This window comes from Filicampus tigris, chromosome 22 (assembly GCF_054856515.1).
Source record: "Filicampus tigris isolate MCC_2025a chromosome 22, RoL_Ftig_1.0, whole genome shotgun sequence".
Lineage (NCBI taxonomy): Eukaryota > Metazoa > Chordata > Actinopteri > Syngnathiformes > Syngnathidae > Filicampus > Filicampus tigris.
In genome coordinates, this window is record NC_141238.1 from 6,366,701 (window position 1) to 6,386,363 (window position 19,663).

The following is a 19,663-nucleotide window of genomic DNA, read 5'->3' on the forward strand; positions in this document are numbered from 1 at the left end:
GCCATTGGCAAAAGATGAAGTGAGATGCTGTTACGATTAACTGCAACCTTTGACGGTGTCCGTATATTTTGAAATGAATCGCAGTAACCGTGCATGACAGGAGGTTTCTACCGCGGCTTTATTTATCATTGTACAACTTTTCAACAACAACAACAAAATGTGTGAATGTCCTGACTTTCATGTGAACACGTCGGTGTGTGTGTGTGTGTGTGTGTGTGCGTGTGTGTACAACAACAATGTGCGCCTGCTGCATGCAAGGCCTGCTGTGTTTGTGAAACCACACTGAGCTGCCTGTGAACAGTTGGTGTGTGTGTGACTCTTTCTACTGGAATTATTTATTTCTCATAACCATCGCAAAGTAAATTTGAATCTGTTTCATACAACACGTTTGCTTCTTCTCTCTGGATTGCACCGGAACTGAGAGTTTTGACAGATCGACGTATGGTAACGTCGTTAAAAAGTGAAAATGTATGTGCCCTTATCGACCACCAGAGGGCATCAGATTTAAACAGACAATTGCTTGAGCTCATATCTGTATGTTTATATAAAGACAAACACTTGAGAAAACACTTTATTCCTTATAAAATAATCAATTTTAAAAAAGCATTTAATACGCATTTGCACACAATAGCGAAAAGGGTGAATCATATAAGGCACAACAGGTGTAAGGCATTAGAAATAAAACATTGATTAGCATTATGCTATACTTTTTTTTTTTCCTTTGAGCACCCCGAACATAAGTATATTCATTGTTAAAAAAAAAAAAAAAAAGTTATTAGTGCAGAGAAAAAGTTCAAGCCTGTACAACTGCTTTGCGTCAATTGTGTCACTTGACCTGTTTATAAACCCAGTCGCGTCTCCCAAAAATATTTTTTCACCATTTTAAACAGAAATTGGCTGGCCTTTCCAGTTTCCTCAAAACTTCCTGCATGATATGTAAAATGCATTTGATTGTCTTGCCCTTTTCTTCCATAAAAAATATAATGACAGTTTCAGAGTTCGATATTTCAAAGGCTGATTGGCCCTCGTCTCCATTAGCAAGACTTGTGAGAGGAGATCAGCAAAGGCGACGAAATGTCCACATTGTGCCAAGGCAATGGAATGGCACTATTCAACAGGGTTGGGAACTGCATGAGAAAATGGCGAGTAAGTAAACATCTTTTGTCGCTCCGAATCAAAGTGTGGGTGTCGTGCATGTTACCTGGAAGGTGGCGTGGCTCTGCAGCTGGGCCGGACTTGGAGGTCCTACTGGACTTAGGTTGGACCAGAAGTGGATGTTGGACAGCAGCGGATTCGGGGTGAGTAGCAGACCAGATGGCGTCTGCAAAGCCAGAGAGTAAATATATAAAGATGGAAAACTCGTGTTTACTTTGGCATCAAGTACAGACAGTCATGAGTATGTAATAATGTCTTGCACTACTTGGTGTGGCCAGCAGGGGGCGTCGTTGAATGGCGCCCTGCTAATTTCGGATAAAAGGACATCCGAAAAAGACAAAGCAGGAAGTATACAGAAGGCGCGCCAAGTTTGGTAAGTCGTGAATATGATTACCTAGGATGAATGCTGTTATTTATTCCAACTAGAAACTTTTGGCGTCGTTTCCTCGAAACTGGAGCTCACTAGCAAATTTCTTCAAACGCCTGTTTTTTTTTTTTTTTTTTTTCCTCCCCAAACGCAACATGGCGGCTCGTGCTACACTTTGTGACGTCATGCCCTCACTGCCTAGTTAAGTCCAATGTAAGTGTGGCTTTGTTGCCAGTAACCCTTCTGGAACATATGGCATCACTTATAAACCTCCTCCCCTCTCCCATTTCCTCCCCGACTGAGAGTTTCCTACTACCAGCACATGCTTCTCCCTGCCTTGAGAAATATGTTCCACACCATTCCATTTTGTACCTGTGTAGTAAGGAAAGCTGGAGTCAAGGACCCAGAGGGAAGGGCTGGACTTTTCAGGGCGATGGAGACGAGATCACTTCCCGTCACGAGAAGGGACGGGGATGAAATTTCCAGGTCTTTGGGTTTCCCGAATTTGGAACGCTCTCGTTCCCTCTGACCCGATGACAGGTTTAAAGGCACATCGCCCTGTTCGGAATCATCAGTCACTGCGAGTACGGGACTCTGTGGCGAGGAAGAGCGCGGCGGGGAGTTTTCAGTCACACAAGGGTGGGAGGAATGGCCGCGGTTGGTGACGAACCGGATGACTGTGGAGCTGTCGTCATGGCGATCATTTCTGGAGTCTGTCTTGGTGGAGTGGGGCCTTTCTAGGGTGTGACGTAGGGAGCCGGCATGGAGGTACTGGTGGCTCCCATCTTCGTCCTCAGCCTCCGTTGGCGCACTCCTGCAGTCTTCAGTCCTCCGGCCGGCCTCCGCCGCAGCCGGGTCCATCTTCAGAATGTCGGGGAACAACACAAACTTGTACACAAACTTCTGGCCGATCACCTTCTTGATGATATTCTGAAAAAGTAGCAAAATATGGGTTAGCGGGGGGGGGTCTGGGGGGGGCACTCGACGCACAGCCCCCCAAAAAACGCATGGCTTACTTTGTCGTAGTAGTAGCGCAGGGCCCGGCTCAGCTTGTCGTAGTTCATGTTGCTCTTGTTCTTTCGCAGGCCCCACAGCTTGGCCACCTCCTCCGACTTGAGCAGCTTGAACTCGCCGTCGTCCGACGTCCAGCAGATGAGATGTTTGTGGCTTTGGTCGAGCAGCAGCTGCAGGAGGAATTGCCACAGTGTGCTGGAGCTCTCCATGATGGCGGCGATCTGCGAGCAATCAGCCATTGGTAAAAACATCGGATACATTTCTAGCATTTCTTCCTCTTCCCGACTATCATGGAAAACGTAGATGAAATGTTCATCAGTATTTTTTTTTTTTAATGAATTTGGGGGGATTTAAAAAAATAATATATATAAAAATAAAATACATATATTTTTTTTAATGCCCCAAAATTCATAAAAAAAACCACTGATGAACATTTCATATAAAAATATATCAAAAATGGACCGATACACAAATTGAGTCAATTTGACCCACTTTCTTGCATTGTTTTGTACAAAAACAGCCCAATTTTTTAGGGTTGTTTTGTACAAAACTACCATTTTTTTGGGGGTTGTTTTCTGCAAAAACAACCAAGAAAGTTGGGTCAAATTGACCCAAGTTATGGATCAGTCCATTTTTGACCCAAAATTGTGTTATTTTTAACCCAACTGTTTTTTAGACTGTATGGTCTAGTGTGACATAAGAGCCCCAAAATAAACGTGTTGAAAACCAGGTAAAAATAAAAAGATGCTTTAAATCAAACCTTCCTGCAATGTATTAGGAATAAATAAAGGTTGTTTGCAAGCGATTGTTCAATTTCGTGGTACTCCATTGTTTCCTTTCGGAGCGCTTGGTACCCTGAGCACCAAGGACTGAGCACTCAAAAAAAAAAATACTTGAACAGCTTTACTATCTTCATACACAGATATTCAGTTAAAAAGTATACGCAGAAAAAAAATAATGTGGCAAATATCAGCCGTGGCATCTGTAAAGCTGATAGTGTGTCTAATAGTGTAAAAAAATGAATCAAAATTGACATTGTACATATATTGACATTGATCAATAGAATGAGTGTATTAAAGTGAAAAAAAAATACTTAAAAAAAAAAAAAAAACCTAAAAAATTGAATCCAGTAATACTTCTATAATGCCTTCTTCTATGTAATATAAAACCAGTAAATGTTCACATCCTGTTATTACTATGAATGATGTGTGCGCTCGTCGCCATGGTGATAAAGCCGACTTGGCCAGTGGCCTTGTCGAACTGGCTAGTTTACCTGACTTGTCTTTTTGTTTACTCGTCTCCCGGCTCCTTAACTAGTCTCGGCCATGAGAACCATTCGAGACTATAGCGTTAATTCGGCCATTCCAACTACATCCAATTTGCAGCCTCGACTTTCTGACAAAAAGCGACGGAAACACCCATAGCAAGCAAAGAGGCCGCCATCCGAGGAGCGGTTCGCTCTTGCCACCATAAATCATAATTAATATGCACTTCTTCCTGTGCGTTTTCCTGTTTGTCTTCTGTGTTAAGTGACGGAGGAACTGCAACTTTGTGTGTGGGCCTAAAACGAGCACTTCCTGTCATTCAGGGGCGTTTTCCCGGATTTAAAGCCGTGCCTCGGAGGAAGGTCGGACTTCCTGTCACCAGAAAAAACAAACACGCACACGCAGACACACACACACACACACACACACACACACGCGCGCGCATATGCGTTTCTATATTGATGCGTGTCAGTTGGAGGATTTGCTTCTGATTTATTTCTTTTCGGAATAAAAGTGATCCTATTCACCAGTTGAACGCCAAAGGCCGCTACAACATTTTGAGCCACAGGAAGTTTACTCGGCCTCATGTGATGCATAATTAAGATCCTCCTACACGCACACACACCAAATAAAAAGCCAACATTTTTTATCGAGTCGCTTTTGAATTATACTGCACATACTTGTTTTTGTTGTGAGTCCTTCGGTTCGAGTTCCAGACAAACCAGAATGTACAAGTGACTTAAAAAAAGCTTCTTTCCCCTCCACTAGACGTTTAAAAAAATCATTCTGAATACCTCAGGAAAATGTGGTTTTGCGCGACTTTTACGCATGTTAAACGCATCACGCTCAGCATTAACCTCATTTTTCATGTGAGGCACCATATTCGGACGTGATAAAAACAAGTTTTAGAGATTTTTTTTTGCCATGACACAATAGAATTGGAACGAACGCGGCGCCTACCCTTGTTTGTGGCACGGCTGATCCTGTACTTTCGGTCCGCCCGGGTGCGCTTAAAGAGTTTTAAAGCAGGCTGTGTGTCTTGTGTTGTGGCTCCATGCCGCTGTGCGCGAAAGCGGATCCGCGGCTTCTCTCTGTGCTTTGCTTACCACAGAGCAGGAAGTCGGGACGCGCAGACGGACATCGGGCGCACTTCCTCTGGCGCATTATTCCCGTCTGCGTAAATGCGCGCACGCACGCACACACTCAAGTCACGCACAGGACGCCACTCGGCGAACTGACGTCATACTTTTTGCTTCCTGCTCACCGGGATTGGTTCCTGTTGCACACGCGCAACGCATACACACACACACAGACACGCGCACACACAGTTCGCCTTCCTGTAACACGAAAAAAAAAAAAAACAGCAAATAGTTCATGCACATTATAACTGAGCTCGTTTGTAATAAAAACTAAGAAACAAACAAAAAAACACATTTTGTCAATCGAATTTAATAACCTAACTTAAATTAAACCTAATTTTACCGGACAGTAGGCTACTGTGCATATATTTTGTAGTGCATATATTTATTCTCGACTTTGTCTCCCTCTTGCGACTACAGGTGGCAAACCTTGCACGTTCACTACTAGTGCGTGACGCATGACCACTAGCTGGTCCAAATACCGTTACTAGTTTTTAATCAATTTTAATTGTGTACTTGTGGATCAAAAGTAGCACTAGTAGTGGAAAAAAATACGAGTAAGACAGCTGTTTTAGTAGTGCACGGAATGGTTGTGGGCTACTACTAGTGAGAAAAAACCTGGCCACCTAATATAAAGAGCTAAGTAGTAGCAAAGCGGTTTACTAGTAAGGTTCAGTAATAGCATATTAGTAGGTCAAAACTGGTGCGAGCAGTGGAAAATCTTTACTATTAAGAGTCATACACCCAAGAGAGTGTAAATAAATGAGTTTTATCCGTTCAGTATAAAAGGTATTGTAACATTTTCCACAAACTTGATGACAGTCTTCATTATTTTAGACTTAAGAACGGCAATAAATTTAAAATTTGCGTGTTTTTTTCTTCATGCTTGACTGCTACTTTGTTGTTGTTGTTGTCCTGTTTCAACTTCTTCTGCTACTTTGTTGTTGTTGTCCTGTTTCAACTTCTTCTGCAGCCGTTTCGGGCAGCTCCAATTTGGTCTGAAATGATTGCGTCCTCTGCTGGTTATGAAGAACACTTCAAGTAAATGTCCACTTCCGGTTTCGGGCGTGAATCATATCAAATGACCTCGGAAATAGGAGAATCGATTATTTCATCTTGCGCACATGGGCACGTACTCGAATACATTTGACGTTTCCCTATCTAAAACGTAAATATGTTGATTTAAGGCACCCATGTAAGGAATTTCTTGTACAAAATAGGATCGAGCATCATGCGAAACCCGTCCCCTTTTGGAACTCAAACAATTCCGACTTCTCACTGTGATTTGAATGCACCATTTTCAGACAGGCAAACATGGGACTGTCACCACTCAAGCGAGATGAAGACCTCCCAAAAGCCAAAGAAACCACCGTGTCATTGCCGAAACACTCCTACTGGTTCGACTTTTGGCTTTTCGTCGCTTTTGACGTGGTGTTCTTTCTGATTATGTATTTCCTCGTACCCTAAAATGGTAAGTGGAGACGTTTGTGGCGTTACAAGTTGGTGGGCGTCTACGGAAGTGGCTCAACTGTCTAGCAAGTTTTGAGACTAGAAAGTCTTGGTAGATGTAAAAAGTAATAATAATGATGATAATAATGATAATACATTGTATTATTGCCTGCTACAAGTAACTGCTTTAAAGTAATTTCTACAAAGTTTAATTAAAAAGGGTGCCGACACGTTCCTTTTGAGCGTATCTTGCCCCTTTTCTTATTTCTCTTAATTGTTTTGTTTTCGTTCAAGGCTGACCATAAGGTGGGGCTGCGAAGACTGAACTGGGTTCCTGGTCCTGCTCATCCTTATTGAAATGCTAACTCATCTTTTGACTGAACTTAACACAAGCTATTACGTCATCTGTGTTAGTGAATTAAAACGCTGAAAATGTGCCTTATTTAAACACTTGTTTTCATGACCCATAATGTCTCACTCTGTGTGGCTCTTTGCGAACTGGATTTATGGAGGATTATTGTATGAATGATGGGTTCATATCTCATTTGTGATCATGAAAACAATTATGTTTCAACTCACTTAACTCTCCATTATGTATCAATAATGATGCTATTTAACATTTTACGATCATAAATGTTACTGGAGGAAAAGATCTCAGTGTTTATGTGAAAGTTCTGTGACGTGTTGGAAGTAAAGTTGGTGTGTTCGGCCTTTCCATTTTGCCTTTATAGCCTGCTAAACAACCCCCCCCCCAGTGAATGGACTTGTATTATGACGTCATTCGGTGATCCAGTGCGTGGTTAGTGACGACATCAAGCTGCTTGCACAGTGTGATGCATTGCAAGTCAATCAGACACATTGGAGAAATTTGCACATGGTGAAATAAATCACTTGAAATGTCTGCTTGATTGTGCCCCTTTTTTTATGCACACGTTGTCATGCAAACTGTTCCCCAAGTATATCAGCGTGTGTGCGTGAATGGGTGAATAGTAAACCATAAGTTTATGCACTTGCTTCATGAAGTTCAGTCTATTGATTTAATGTGGTTTACTGGTCAGCGTTGACACATTCAACATGGCAGCTGCCCTGACGTATCGCACCAACGGGCCAACCAGCTCAAGCGGGATCTAGTTCGTTCGTCTTCACACGGAAGAAGGTGTATGTCGTCACTTTTTTTTTTTTTTCTAAACCTTTATTCACACAATACAAAACTCGACGGGGCATGAAACATTTATGTGTCGACAGACTCAACACGTTGGAGTAAACTTTCAGAGCTAACCTCTCGTGAATGTCCACAGTCGTCTTTTGAGTGAGTATTTAAAGTATTAACCCTCTGTATGTGTTGTTCGTAAAACAAGCTGCGGCGTATTTACGACATTTGTGACTTTCAGTGTGTTGCTGTTAGCTATGCTATATAAGCTAGATAGCTAGCTCGCTTAACATGCTAGCTGTGTGAATCATCCCCTTGAAGCCATTCTCCGTAATTATTACTTTGTCACTTGGTATGTCGTGGATTATATAGTTTCAGTCAATTAAAAAAAATATTTTTGGAACATTACTTGGGCGACCGGCTAAATGCGTCGTAACTGTCGCACATTTACAACGCACCGCATCAATGCCAGCTAGTCTACTGTCCGAAACAAATAATGAATAACTTATAATAACCTAACATTAATATTATTTTATCCTAAGTAGGTCTTGCCGAATTAGTTTTAAAAGAAAACTTTGTGTCCGTGTTGTGTCGACTTCATGGTATTTTTTTTCGACACAACTCCTAAATTTGTTCAGTGCCGAAAATTACGTTTCTTTATCATGAAATATATTGCTTCTCTCGTGCCCATCAGTTGTTCACTACTTTTCAAGATGCATTATGGAACACAACACTGAAGGTTTAAACCCGTAGTTCTTACGTTTTTACACCAAGTACCATCTCAAAAATTACTTGGATCTCCAAGTACATTCACAATAGTAATGAAATTGGCCCGAGCGTCGAATCAATACTGAGGAAGAGGTTTTATTTCATCATGCCCAGTTTGAACATTAACAACGTTTAAATATAGGAAAAAACAAACACTATTAAAAAAAATAGTGGTTCAATGAAAACGTATTGCACATAAAATTTAAACGAAAATCACACCTAAATGAATGTTTCACCACAAACTGTATTGAACTTAAAATTTAAATACTGTACAACTGAACATGTGCCACTAGAGGGAGCCCGTGTAACACGTGTACTCTTGCCACACTTTTGGACTCGCTGGTCGTAATCCAACTGTATTTCTTTACAGAGTAGATGTTAAGTGGCAGACATTACTTCAAAAAAGAAGTTGTTTGCAAGTGTGGTGCCGGCATGGATCAGCAGGAACACCTGTGAGTCAAAAGTTGAGTCAAACAACAATTTGACCTGAGATGAAACCCCCCCAGCGAGGAAGAGGACGTGTGAGTTGAAATGGCCGAGCGCTGGTGCGACTGCATTCCCAGGAAGCGGACCGTGTTCCTCTCACCGCCTTTGGAAGGACAACGACACATTGGCTTAAAAAATGAGGCGTCACAATTGTGGAGTCAAGAGCATAGGAAGAGCGTACTCTCTGAAGCGCGTACAGAACTCAAACTCACTTCCCACTTCTTCCCTCCTGGGTGTCTTAATCCGTTTTCAGGCCAGGTTACATATTTTATACTCGGGGGAAAAAAAAATCTCACACCGAACAAAAATGTTACAAATAGTGGACGCACGTTTGAATTATGTATCTTCTGCCATCTAGTAAAAGTGCATTTCATTGTGCTGCCTGGCATAGACAGTTGAACAACGTTTTTGTTTTTCAACTGTTTGTTGGCTACCAGCCTGCGAGCATTTTGCAATGGCTTGCAAAGCTGCCTTTTCGGATTCGGCGGCAGCGACAAACTTCCAAATGCAGCGCGTCAAGTGCACAGAAATAATCAGCGGCGTCCTGGCTCCTTATTTTCTGACGAGGCTAACATCAGATGTCGGGGATGAGAAGTTTAGTCTCCTTTTGGACGAGTCCACCGGCGTCAGCGTTTGGAAATACTTGGGCGTGGTGATTCGGTATTTTAGCGCCCAAAAAAACCACAGTCGTGTCCGCGTTTCTCGGGTTGATAGAATTGAACGGGGACGATGCAAAATCGATCGCAAAGGCGCTAATAGAATTTCTCGACGAGTGCGGTCTTTAAAAAAGAGAATTTGCGCTACAAGCCGGAAACAATCGACAAAATAGCTTCCCAATGGCGGAACGTCCATCTGGTGACGTGGCAGCCGACTGAAACGGCAGTCCAGTTTTGGAGCAAAGTGAACAGCTACACGGACTCGACCGGCGCGAATCCGTTTCAAGAACTGCGCTCGCCGCCCTCTCCTCGCCACAGTCGAACGCGGAGGTAGCGCGGCTCTTCGGCCAAATGCGTGCGGCCAAGTCAAAGGTGAGAAATGGGACGTCGCTGCGAACCGCCAACGCCATCCTCCTGGTGCGCTACGGGCTGAGGCTGCCCCGTCGTCCTCCGAGTCCAGCTCAACGGCCGCGCACTTGGACAGTGACGATCAAGAGGATTTCCTTGCCAATCTGTGTACTTGAAATGGGCGAGTCACTATGGAACAAGATGTAATAAAATGCGATCATAAAATGATTTGTTTATATTTACCTTTGCAAACAAAAACGTGATGATAAACTCACCCAAAGAAACAAAAAAAATTTGCTGAGTTGACCAGTGAATTAAAAAGTGTGGTACGTGTATTACTGGTACGCAGGCTCCCTCTTGTGGCACTTTTTTGGTACTGTGCAGTTGTTTACCTTTTAAGTACAGTAAAGTTGCATTTAACTCGTTCAATACGTCTGATCTGAGTACAGTTTATTTTCCGCCATTTTACTGCATTGTTAATGTTCAAACTGCAAAATATCACAGTGGCTATTAATAGTACTGAATATACTTTTGGGAAATAAAGCCTCTGCCTCGTTTTTGAAGCCTTCTACTGTATTTGAATGTTTTTTACTTATATCAAGACACATCACACAACGGCACATCATTAAGCAACACATAGACCCATGTAAGAAATCACCCGTTAGGGAAAAATGCTTAAATGGAGAGGATAGCAAGCACCTTGTTCAAAAAAAAATCGTGACAGTTAAAAACAATGAAACAAATATGCTAATGTAAAACAGCTCAGGTCTGATAGATTATTAATACAGATATCAACTGTGAAAGTGTTATTAATATAAACTTTGGCCAAACATGTTCCTGTTTTGCATCCAATTCATAATCCAAATGAAAGCACAGAAAACGCGTAGGTGGCGAAAATCAATAATTACAAATTAATGATACAATCTTAATTATTTGAAAAAAAAAAAGTTATTCGCGATGAGACTAGAACATATTTAGTCACGTGCGCAGTCCGTTTTTTTGCCAAAAGGTTGAGAAACAAGATTCCAAGCCAGCCAATCAGCGATTGATACGTGATGTGATTTGACGTATATGCATCATTAACCAATCAGCAGAGTTCTGGGAACGCCGTACGTCGTTTTAGTTATTTCTTTTTTTCAGAGCCTAATCGCACATGATTATTTTATCGTAGAAAATGTCCCAAAGTTATTGAGATAATATATTAACCTTTTATCTGGCACAATGCTACATTTAGTCACCTGCGCAAATTTGGCCTTCGATTTTTAAAAAGAATTTGGAAAACCACGTGATTCTCACCAGCCAATCAGCGTGAGTCAGTGACATCACCGAGCGCCATTGGAGCATTCGACCAATCAGCAGAGTTCTGTAGCACGACCCATTTCCGTGTTTTCCCAAACCAACGAAGCAAACATGTAGCAGAGTGTTCTCCGACCATTTCGGTTGTAACTTCTAAAATAATCATAGTAAGTTGACTACTCTCACATATTTTGTGGTTGGGGAGTTACGCTAAGCGATGAAGTGAGTGCAGTTCGCATTGGCGTCATTAAAAGTCGTGAAATACCACAACGAAAACGGCACACGACCACACTGAAATGGCCGCCCTGTTCGTTACTTACACACGCTAGCTACAAATAAACGAATACGACTTGCCCTTTTGTTTGTTGCATGACCCTTTAAACTTTTGTGTGTGTGTGGCCTTTTCTTAAACGTGGGTGCTTGAAGTGTTAGTGGTCAAGAGACAGTTCACAACCACATACTGTGCATACCTGTCGCATTTGATATTCGTTTAGCTTAATTCAATATTGCTTCATACTTATCATTCTGTCTGTACCTGTTCGTATCGATATGAATACGAATATATATATATATATATATATATATATATATACTTTATTTATAATGTATAGTTATTCACAATTAAGTTAAAGCTAATATAGTATGTATTTTTATTTTTTTTTACCAGATATTTTTGGGGCAAGAAGTTCACTGTGCCATCAGCAATGTTGTCGAGGAGAAGGAGGATGATGAGCCAACCCAGACTTTGTTTACCCAACCACCACTGCGACACTCAGACGGATGCAGCCTCGTGTGGACTACTTCCAAGAGGTACACTACTAACTAGGGATGTAACAATTCACTCTTGCCAAGATTCGATTCGATTTTTAAAAATCGCTACAACGCCTGTCCATGCGCTAGTGTGGTGCTGCGGCCATCCATAAACACAATACGCAATGATGATGACCATTGTTAGCTTACAGCTAGAATCCTTTACGGTATGTACAAAAGAATGATAAAGACAATTAAGATGAAAGTACATTGAATTTGGATGAAACGTAGCAGCCTGAAGCAGAATTGCTGACATGTATTGAAATGATGGAATAATTGAAATGGAAGGCGATACTGTGGCCTTATTGTTTTCTTGCTGTAAATGTGTAGTGCATTTTAAAATGGAACCAAAAATTATATACTATTCTGAGTTGCAATAATAATATGAAACTACCTATAAATACTAACATAAATATCATATGAGTAAACTGTGCATGGTGCGAGTGACTGTGAGGCAGCACGTGCGCTTTTGCTGTTCGACGTCAACCGCGGGTACACAAAAACTTCGTTTTTTAAATAAACGTGAGTTGGCTGACTAATGCCTCCCTAATCCATAGTAGACGCTACAATATGTTAGCATTCCATAGCAGGATATTGCGCGTGGCGTAACTACGACGAGCTTGCAGACGCGACTGTCCCGATGTCAGAAATGAAATCTGACTCTGTCGCTAACGCTAACGCTGATTACCCACAATGCTTCTGTTTACATCAGGGATGACGCGGATTGCCGCTATTGCGCGTGTGCGTTGCGGACAGGCAAACAGCCAGCGGGAGACGAGGCGTTTTTGAGAGAAAAACACAGCGCCTTATAATTAAATACACAAATGAAAGCCTCACCTATTCAAATTCTTTGATTTGGATGGTCGACGTCATCGTGTTAGTAATCGAATCTTGGCAGCTCTAGTGTCGCAAGAGCAACAAATGGCTGCAAATATTCACGATTATGCGTGTGCAAATCTTGTCATGAGCAATCTGAAACCTCTTCCCAAAAAATGAGTCTGATTTCCATAATATAATGAGTCGGTGATATTTTTATTTACACATGCGGACGTTACAGATCACAGTGGACGTTTTTAGGAAAACATTTTTGTTGTGTTTTTCCAGGGTTGTCAAACGAATCAGACCAACGCGGCCAAAGGGGATCCAATCTGGCCTGCGGGGATCCAATCTGGCCTGCGGGGATCGTCCTGCCTGTCAGGTAAGCAGCCTTTTCAGGGTCGGAAGTGTTGGCACTCATGTGATGACAAAAAATGGCCAGTATAGTAAGGCGTTTTTTGGGAAAAAGACGACTGTGTACAGTAAGGCGTTTTTTGGGGCAAAAAAACCAACCATGTATAAGGCGTTTATTGTGACAAAACCAACCGTATATAGTAAGGCGTTTTGGGGGAAAAAAACAACCATGTATAGTAAGGTGTTTTCTGGGGAAAAACAACCATGTATAGTAAGGCGTTTTTTGGGGGAAAAAAATGACCATTAATGCGTCTTTGGGGAAAAAAATGACAGTGTTTAGTAAGGCGTTTTATGGGGAAAAATAGCCATGTATACTAAGGCGTTTTTGGTGACAAAACAACCATTTATAAGGCATTTTTTGGTGACAAAACCAACCATGTATAGTAAGGCGTTTTCGGGGAAAAAAACAACCATGTAGAGTAAGGCGTTTTTGGGGAAAACGACCATGTATATTAAGGCGTTTTTGGGGAAAAAACAACCATGTATAGTAAGGTGTTTTCTGGGGAAAAACAACCATGTATAGTAAGGCGTTTTTTTGGGGAAAAAATGACCATTAATGCGTCTTTGGGGAAAAAAATGACAGTGTTTAGTAAGGCGTTTTATGGGGAAAAATAGCCATGTATACTAAGGCGTTTTTGGGGGGAAAACAACCATTTATAAGGCATTTTTTGGTGACAAAACCAACCATTTATATTAAGGCGTTTTTGGGGAAAAAACAACCATGTATAAGGCGTTTTTTGTGACAAAACCAACCATGTATAGACAGGCGTTTTTCGGGGGGAAAAACAACCATGTATATTAAGGCGTTTTTCGGGGAAAAAAACAACCATGTATAGTAAGGCGTTTTGGGGGAAAAAACGACTATGTATATTAAGGCGTTTTTTGGGGGAAAACAACCATACATAGTAAGGCGTTTTTTGGGGGGAAAAATGACCATTAAGGCGTTTTTGGGAAAAAAATGACCGTGTTTAGTAAGGCGTTTTGGGGGGGAAAACAACCATTTATAAGGCATTTTTTATGACAAAACCAACCATGTATACTAAGGCGTTTTTTTGGGGAAAAAAATGACCATTAATGCGTTTTTGGGGAAAAAAAATGACAGTGTCTAGTAAGGCGTTTTATGGGGAAAAATGGCCATGCATACTAAGGCGTTTTTCGGGGAAAAAAACAACCATGTATAAGGCGTTTTTGTGACAAAACCAACCGTGTATAGTAAGGCGTTTTATGGGGGAAAAATAGCCATGTATACTAAGGCGTTTTTTGAAAGAAAAATAACGATTAGGTACCCCTTATGGTCAATTGATTAGATTATAGGACGAAAAACCACACCAGATGTAGTTACTGCAAATAGCCACCAGATGGCAGTATTGCATTGTATCTTGTGTTAGCGCTATTTTACTTCACTCGTTGAAGGCGTTTTTTTTGGGAAAAAATGACCATTAATGCGTTTTTGGGGGAAAAAAATGACAGTGTCTAGTAAGGCGTTTTATGGGGAAAAATAGCCATGCATACTAAGGCGTTTTTCGGGGAAAAAAACAACCATGTATAAGGCGTTTTTTGTGACAAAACCAACCGTGTATAGTAAGGCGTTTTGGGGGAAAAAACGACTATGTATATTAAGGCGTTTTTTTGGGGAAAAAATGACCATTAAGGTGTTTTTTGGGAAAAAAATGACCGTGTTTAGTAAGGCGTTTTATGGGGAAAAATAGGCATGTATACTAAGGCGTTTTGGGGGTGAAAACAACCATTTATAAGACATTTTTTGTGACAAAACCAACCATGTATACTAAGGCGTTTCTTTTTGGGAAAAAATGACCATTAATGCGTTTTTGGGGGAAAAAAAATTACTGTTTAGTAAGGCGTTTTATGGGGAAAAATAGCCATGTATACTAAGGCATTTTTTGGGGGAAAAATGGCCATGTATAGTAAGAATTTTTGGGAGGAAAAAACAACCATGTATAATAAGGCATTTTTTGTGACAAAACCAACCATGTATAGTAAGGCGTTTTATGGGGAAAAATAGACATATATATACTAAGGCGTTTTTTGGGGGAAAAAATGACCATGTTTCGTAAGGCGTTTTATGGGGGAAAAATAGCCATGTATACTAAGGCGTTTTTTGAAAGAAAAATAACGATTAGGTACCCCTTATGGTCAATTGATTAGATTATAGGACGAAAAACCACACCAGATGTAGTTACTGCAAATAGCCACCAGATGGCAGTATTGCATTGTATCTTGTGTTAGCGCTATTTTACTTCACTCGTTGAAGTTCATGGGCCACACTCACTCTGATTTGTCCTCAAGTGGACTGGACCAGTGTGGTGGTGTCCTCACGGGCTATAAATAGCAACAATTGGCTGCAAATATTCACCATTATTCAGTATGCTGCTACAAGTCATGAGCAATCTGAAACCTCTTCCCAAAAATGAGTCTGATTCCCACAATATTAGGAGTCGGTGACATTTTTATTGACACATGCGGACGTTACAGTGGACATTTACTATACGCACGTTTTAAGGAAAACAATTGTTGTGTTTTTCCAGGCTTGTCGAAGAAATCAGCCCAACGCGGCCTGCCAGGAGATCCGATCCTGGCCTGCGGGGACGGTCCTGTCCTGCCTGTCAGGTAAGCAGCCTTTCCAGGGCCGGAAGTGTTGGCAGTCGCGTGACGCACGCATGCGGCCGAGGGAAAAAAGGCAAAAGATGGCATCCACTCGATGTGTGCGGTAAGAAACTTTAGTGTAACTCCTGTAAAAGTAGTGCCAGTATGCGTCATGCTCATATGTTGTTTGCGAAGTCATCTCAGGTGCTCATGTTGAGTCAAAGAAACGTTTGTGAAGTTATTTGCGAGTAAGGCTGGGCGATTAATAGCAATAACGATCGCAGTTATTTTGATTGAGAATTCGTAAAAACAATTATTATTTAAAAAAAAAAAACATTCATTTGGAACAGTAAACAAGTAAAATCATACAATATTGTTAAAAATATTAATCCACTAAGGTGAGAGCTATGAAGTAACCCCCCTCAAAAAAAAAAAAAAATAGAGAACTTGACTACAGTTTACAAAAGTAAAGCTATAATTACGGCGGAAATGGCCTTTGCTTCCGTCTTTGTCATTTCAGATCATATCAATTTGCCCTAAACTGAATCAAAAAAAAAAAAAACGTCCAATTGAAAGTTAAAGTAATTGTAATGAAAAATCCCAAACTATTCTAACCCTGTTACAGCTACATGCAACAGACATATTGTGCGGCACGTTTATCTTTTTAGAATGTTTTTGTAATCGCGAGAAGACCGAATTAAATTAAAAAAAAAAAAAATCCGATTAATCGCCCAGCCCTATTCGGGAAATGCTTTAGCGAGTTGAACAAGCTAATTTGATGCATGCTAATTGTTGGAGGTGGTCAACTGATTGTTTTTACAGACTCATGCTTACCTTACGCATCATGTCGTCTTTGTGTGGCAAGTACTTGTTGGCTTTTGTCCTAGCAGCTAATTAAAGTTTATATTTTGCACTTTCTCTGATTGTAAATCCGAGCCCCAAGCAGCTTTGACGGCGTTTTGCATCGTTCACTGCAGTTTTTGGTCCAAGTGCTGTTGCTCTTGTTGTCCACTGGGGGGCACTGCGGCCGCCTAAAATGGCCGCCAGCAACAACAGTGGCTGACTAAAAACTTGCAGTTTCTATCTTTTTTTTGTCTGTAAGAGACGATGCGAGACGTGGTCAAAGCAGTTTGGAGCTTTTATTCTCTGTCTTGACAGAGAAAAATTAAGACAAAACAAATGTAATTTGCTATGTTCGCATATTCACAGTAAGTGCAAAATAGACATTTGAATTAGCTGCTAATAGTCACTTGCCATACAAAGCTGACATGGTCGGGCGTGTCTGTAAAAACAATGCGCTGTCTGCCTCCAACTCTTAGCACGCATCAAACGAGCTCGTTGGCCTCACTGAAACATGTCATGGAGTAACTTCACAAACTTTCTTTGACTTTCCGTTTGCGCCTGAAATGACTTCACAGCAACATATGAACATGAAACATAACGGGTGTTGCTTTGCGGGTGTTACACCGAGTTTCTTATCGCATGCATAGAGTGGGAGCCATCTTGCTTCTCTCTCGGCGACGTGCATGCGTCACGCGACTGCCAACACCTCCCAGGGCCCACGGTGGGGAGGGTGGACCCAGGGGGGGGGGGGCAGAAATGACCCCCCCCCCCTGGGTTCACCCTCCTCGCCGGGGGGGAGGAGGGTGGACGGGGGGGGAGAGTAGTCCCCCCCCCGTTCACCCTCCTCGCCGGGGAGGGAGGAGGGTGGACGGGGGGGAGAGTAGTCCCCCCCCATCCATCCACCTCGCCGGGGGGGAGGAGGGTGGACGGGGAGGGGAGAGTAGTCCCCCCCCCTGAGGGTGAATGAGGGGGCACCTCTATGTATGAAAAGTGCTATATATGTAAAATGTGATTGATTGATTGATAGAAGGAGGATGGATGGGGCACCTTGACCTGGTTCATGTGTGGGCAATAAAAGACACTAGAAAGAGACAGTCTTAAATTTACTCCATTTTTATTTCAATTTACAAAGTTGTCAATGGCAGTCGCTTGCGGTCCACGAGCATCCCTTCCGGCCATCAAACGTCTCTCTCACCCGTTGCAGTTGCTCCCTCACCTGGCCGGGGACGCCGTCCTGCTCCAGCTTGGCCGTGATCTGCGGGGGGGGCAAAGACAGTGTGTGTGTGTGTGTGTGTGTGTGTCTCTACCCTGTTTAAGCAACAGGGTAGAGACTCACACACACACACGCTTATTGCTGCCACGCTACACAATTGTTCACTACCGCGTGATTGTCGCGTTAAAGTGGATGCTAAGTGAAACATTTTCTTTGAACTAATATGTTCTATGTCAAAAACCGTTCTGATGCGAACTGTATTTGTGGAACACGACCCCCGTTTTCAACCAATCAAGTCGGCCGACTTGATTGGCTGAAAACGAGTGGCGTGGTCCACAAACACAGTACGCATCAGAACGGTTTTGACATAGAACATATTAGTTCAAAGAAAATGTTTCACGTGACATCCACTTTAACGCGACAAGTTTGACTTCTGCATCCGGCAAACACAATAAAGCTTTTCCTTCGGATTCAAGTGACTGGCAGAGTCCTTTTTTGTGTGTCTGACAAATTGAGCGTTACAAGTTGCGTAACGACTGTGCCAAATGTTTCAAACGAATAGGCTCGGCCAGCGACCCGAATGGGAAGAAATGCGTTTTGCCCAATCCAGACGTCAAACTTGGAACGTGGTAGTGAACTAGTGTGGCAGCAATAAGTGACACTGAGAATGCACTTACCTCCGCGAAGTATTTCCGGATGGTCTTGTAGAGCTCCTTGAGGGCCGCTCCTTCGTTGAACTCGCTCTCATGCTTCTGAAAGCAAATAAACACACGTGTCACAACGCTTGTCTTTGGTGGTATTTTTATTAGGGCTCTCAAAGTTAAAGCATGAACGACAGAGACTAATTTCAATTTCATAATGCATGAAAAAAAAAAAAGACTCAGTTTTATTTACTTCCTGTGGCAGCTGACCACTGCAGTCAAAGTCTTGGAATCAAAACGTACTTTCAAATTTTTTCCCACATTAATTCCAAGATGTTAACTCAAGTAAATATCAGTTCCAGGCTTGGAAAAATGCAATTAATTAGTTAAAAAAAAAAAAGTGAATGGCCTGACAGCGCTAATTTGTATGTATGTATGTATTTGCGTTCAAGGTCACCTTTGACTCCTGCTGCAAGAAGTTGAGGAATTCGGCGCGCGTGATGGGCGGCTGCTCACGGATCTGCCTGTAGTAGGATTTCACTTCCTGCTTGAACTTGGGAATGTCTTTGGCGTACAGCAGCTTGTTGGTGGGCGCGTGCTGCCCCAAGAGAAACTTTCAACGGGCTTGCGGAGGCGGAAGCGGCGGGCGCGGCGGCGAGCGTTCACCTTGCCGAGCTGCATGTCGCTGAGGGAGAAGGAGTCCATGAAGGCCTGCGCCGTGACGGACAAGCAGCCGTCCAAGTGGGGACTTTTGTCCATGTCGAAGACGAACTGGGGGTTCTTGAGGATGTTCACCCAGAAGCGGAGGGGTAAACTGCAAAGGGAAAGCAAACGCCGTTGATCAGACTACTGGACCGTGATCATCTGAGAATTCGGACTTCGCCTTTAATATGGTGTTTTATGGTTAGTTTTATTATTGTGTTCATTTGTGATGTCTTGCATTACGACAGCCTCAATTTTTTTACAGGATTTGTTGTATGTTGTGTTATTAAGTCAGACTTTTTATAAAGACATACATCTGTATGGTACGTGTTGTTTTGTTTGCCACACCACACAATTGTTTGCTTTTGACAAAACATGCCTTACTATACCCTTACACAATTTTGACAAAAGACGCCTTACTATACCCTTACACACTTTTGACAAAACATGCCTTACTATACCCTTACACATTTTTGACAAAAGACGCCTTACTATACCCTTACCATGTTTTTGACAAAAAACGCCTT

General features: G+C 42.1%; 2 protein-coding genes and 2 long non-coding RNA genes across 12 annotated transcripts in view; 2 read left to right on the forward strand and 2 right to left on the reverse strand.

The window, feature by feature from the left end:
- Nucleotides 1-558: 558 nt before the first annotated feature.
- On the reverse strand, nt 559-5,050 carry elk3 (ETS transcription factor ELK3). 4 transcript variants are annotated; one of them, XM_086021759.1, is made up of 5 exons: nt 4,908-5,050; nt 2,539-2,757; nt 1,895-2,452; nt 1,202-1,321; nt 559-1,127 (listed from the first exon to the last, which is right to left on the reverse strand). In XM_086021759.1, the coding sequence occupies exons 2-5, from the start codon at nt 2,743-2,745 to the stop codon at nt 1,035-1,037; spliced, it is 978 nt and encodes a 325-aa protein (XP_085877885.1). In that variant the 5' UTR covers nt 2,746-2,757; nt 4,908-5,050; the 3' UTR covers nt 559-1,034. The 4 variants fall into 4 exon arrangements, with proteins under 4 accessions (XP_085877885.1, XP_085877884.1, XP_085877886.1 ...); XM_086021758.1 differs by having other exon boundaries at nt 4,762-5,009; XM_086021760.1 differs by lacking the exon at nt 4,908-5,050 and adding an exon at nt 4,482-4,752.
- Nucleotides 1,505-7,290, forward strand: LOC147126703 (uncharacterized). Of its 5 annotated transcripts, none has more exons than XR_015084613.1 (4): nt 1,505-1,528; nt 2,608-2,777; nt 6,245-6,411; nt 6,684-7,290. It is a non-coding gene; the product is annotated as an uncharacterized LOC147126703 (long non-coding RNA). The 5 variants fall into 5 exon arrangements; XR_015084614.1 differs by lacking the exon at nt 1,505-1,528 and adding an exon at nt 1,721-1,735; XR_015084612.1 differs by lacking the exon at nt 1,505-1,528 and having other exon boundaries at nt 2,542-2,777.
- Nucleotides 7,291-7,546: 256 nt separating this feature from the next.
- On the forward strand, nt 7,547-19,457 carry LOC147126704 (uncharacterized). Its single transcript, XR_015084628.1, has 5 exons — nt 7,547-7,698; nt 11,761-11,903; nt 13,008-13,101; nt 15,680-15,761; nt 18,887-19,457. It is a non-coding gene; the product is annotated as an uncharacterized LOC147126704 (long non-coding RNA).
- Nucleotides 17,678-19,663, reverse strand: part of syn3 (synapsin III) — a 191,458-nt gene continuing 189,472 nt past the window's right edge. For both annotated transcript variants that reach the window (XM_086021825.1, XM_086021826.1), the window contains 4 exons: nt 19,101-19,248; nt 18,892-19,032; nt 18,471-18,545; nt 17,678-17,835 (listed from right to left, as the gene is read on the reverse strand). In XM_086021825.1, the coding sequence (XP_085877951.1) occupies nt 17,716-17,835; nt 18,471-18,545; nt 18,892-19,032; nt 19,101-19,248 (484 nt within the window). In that variant the 3' untranslated portion in view covers nt 17,678-17,715. The remainder of the gene's footprint in view (nt 17,836-18,470; nt 18,546-18,891; nt 19,033-19,100; nt 19,249-19,663) is intronic.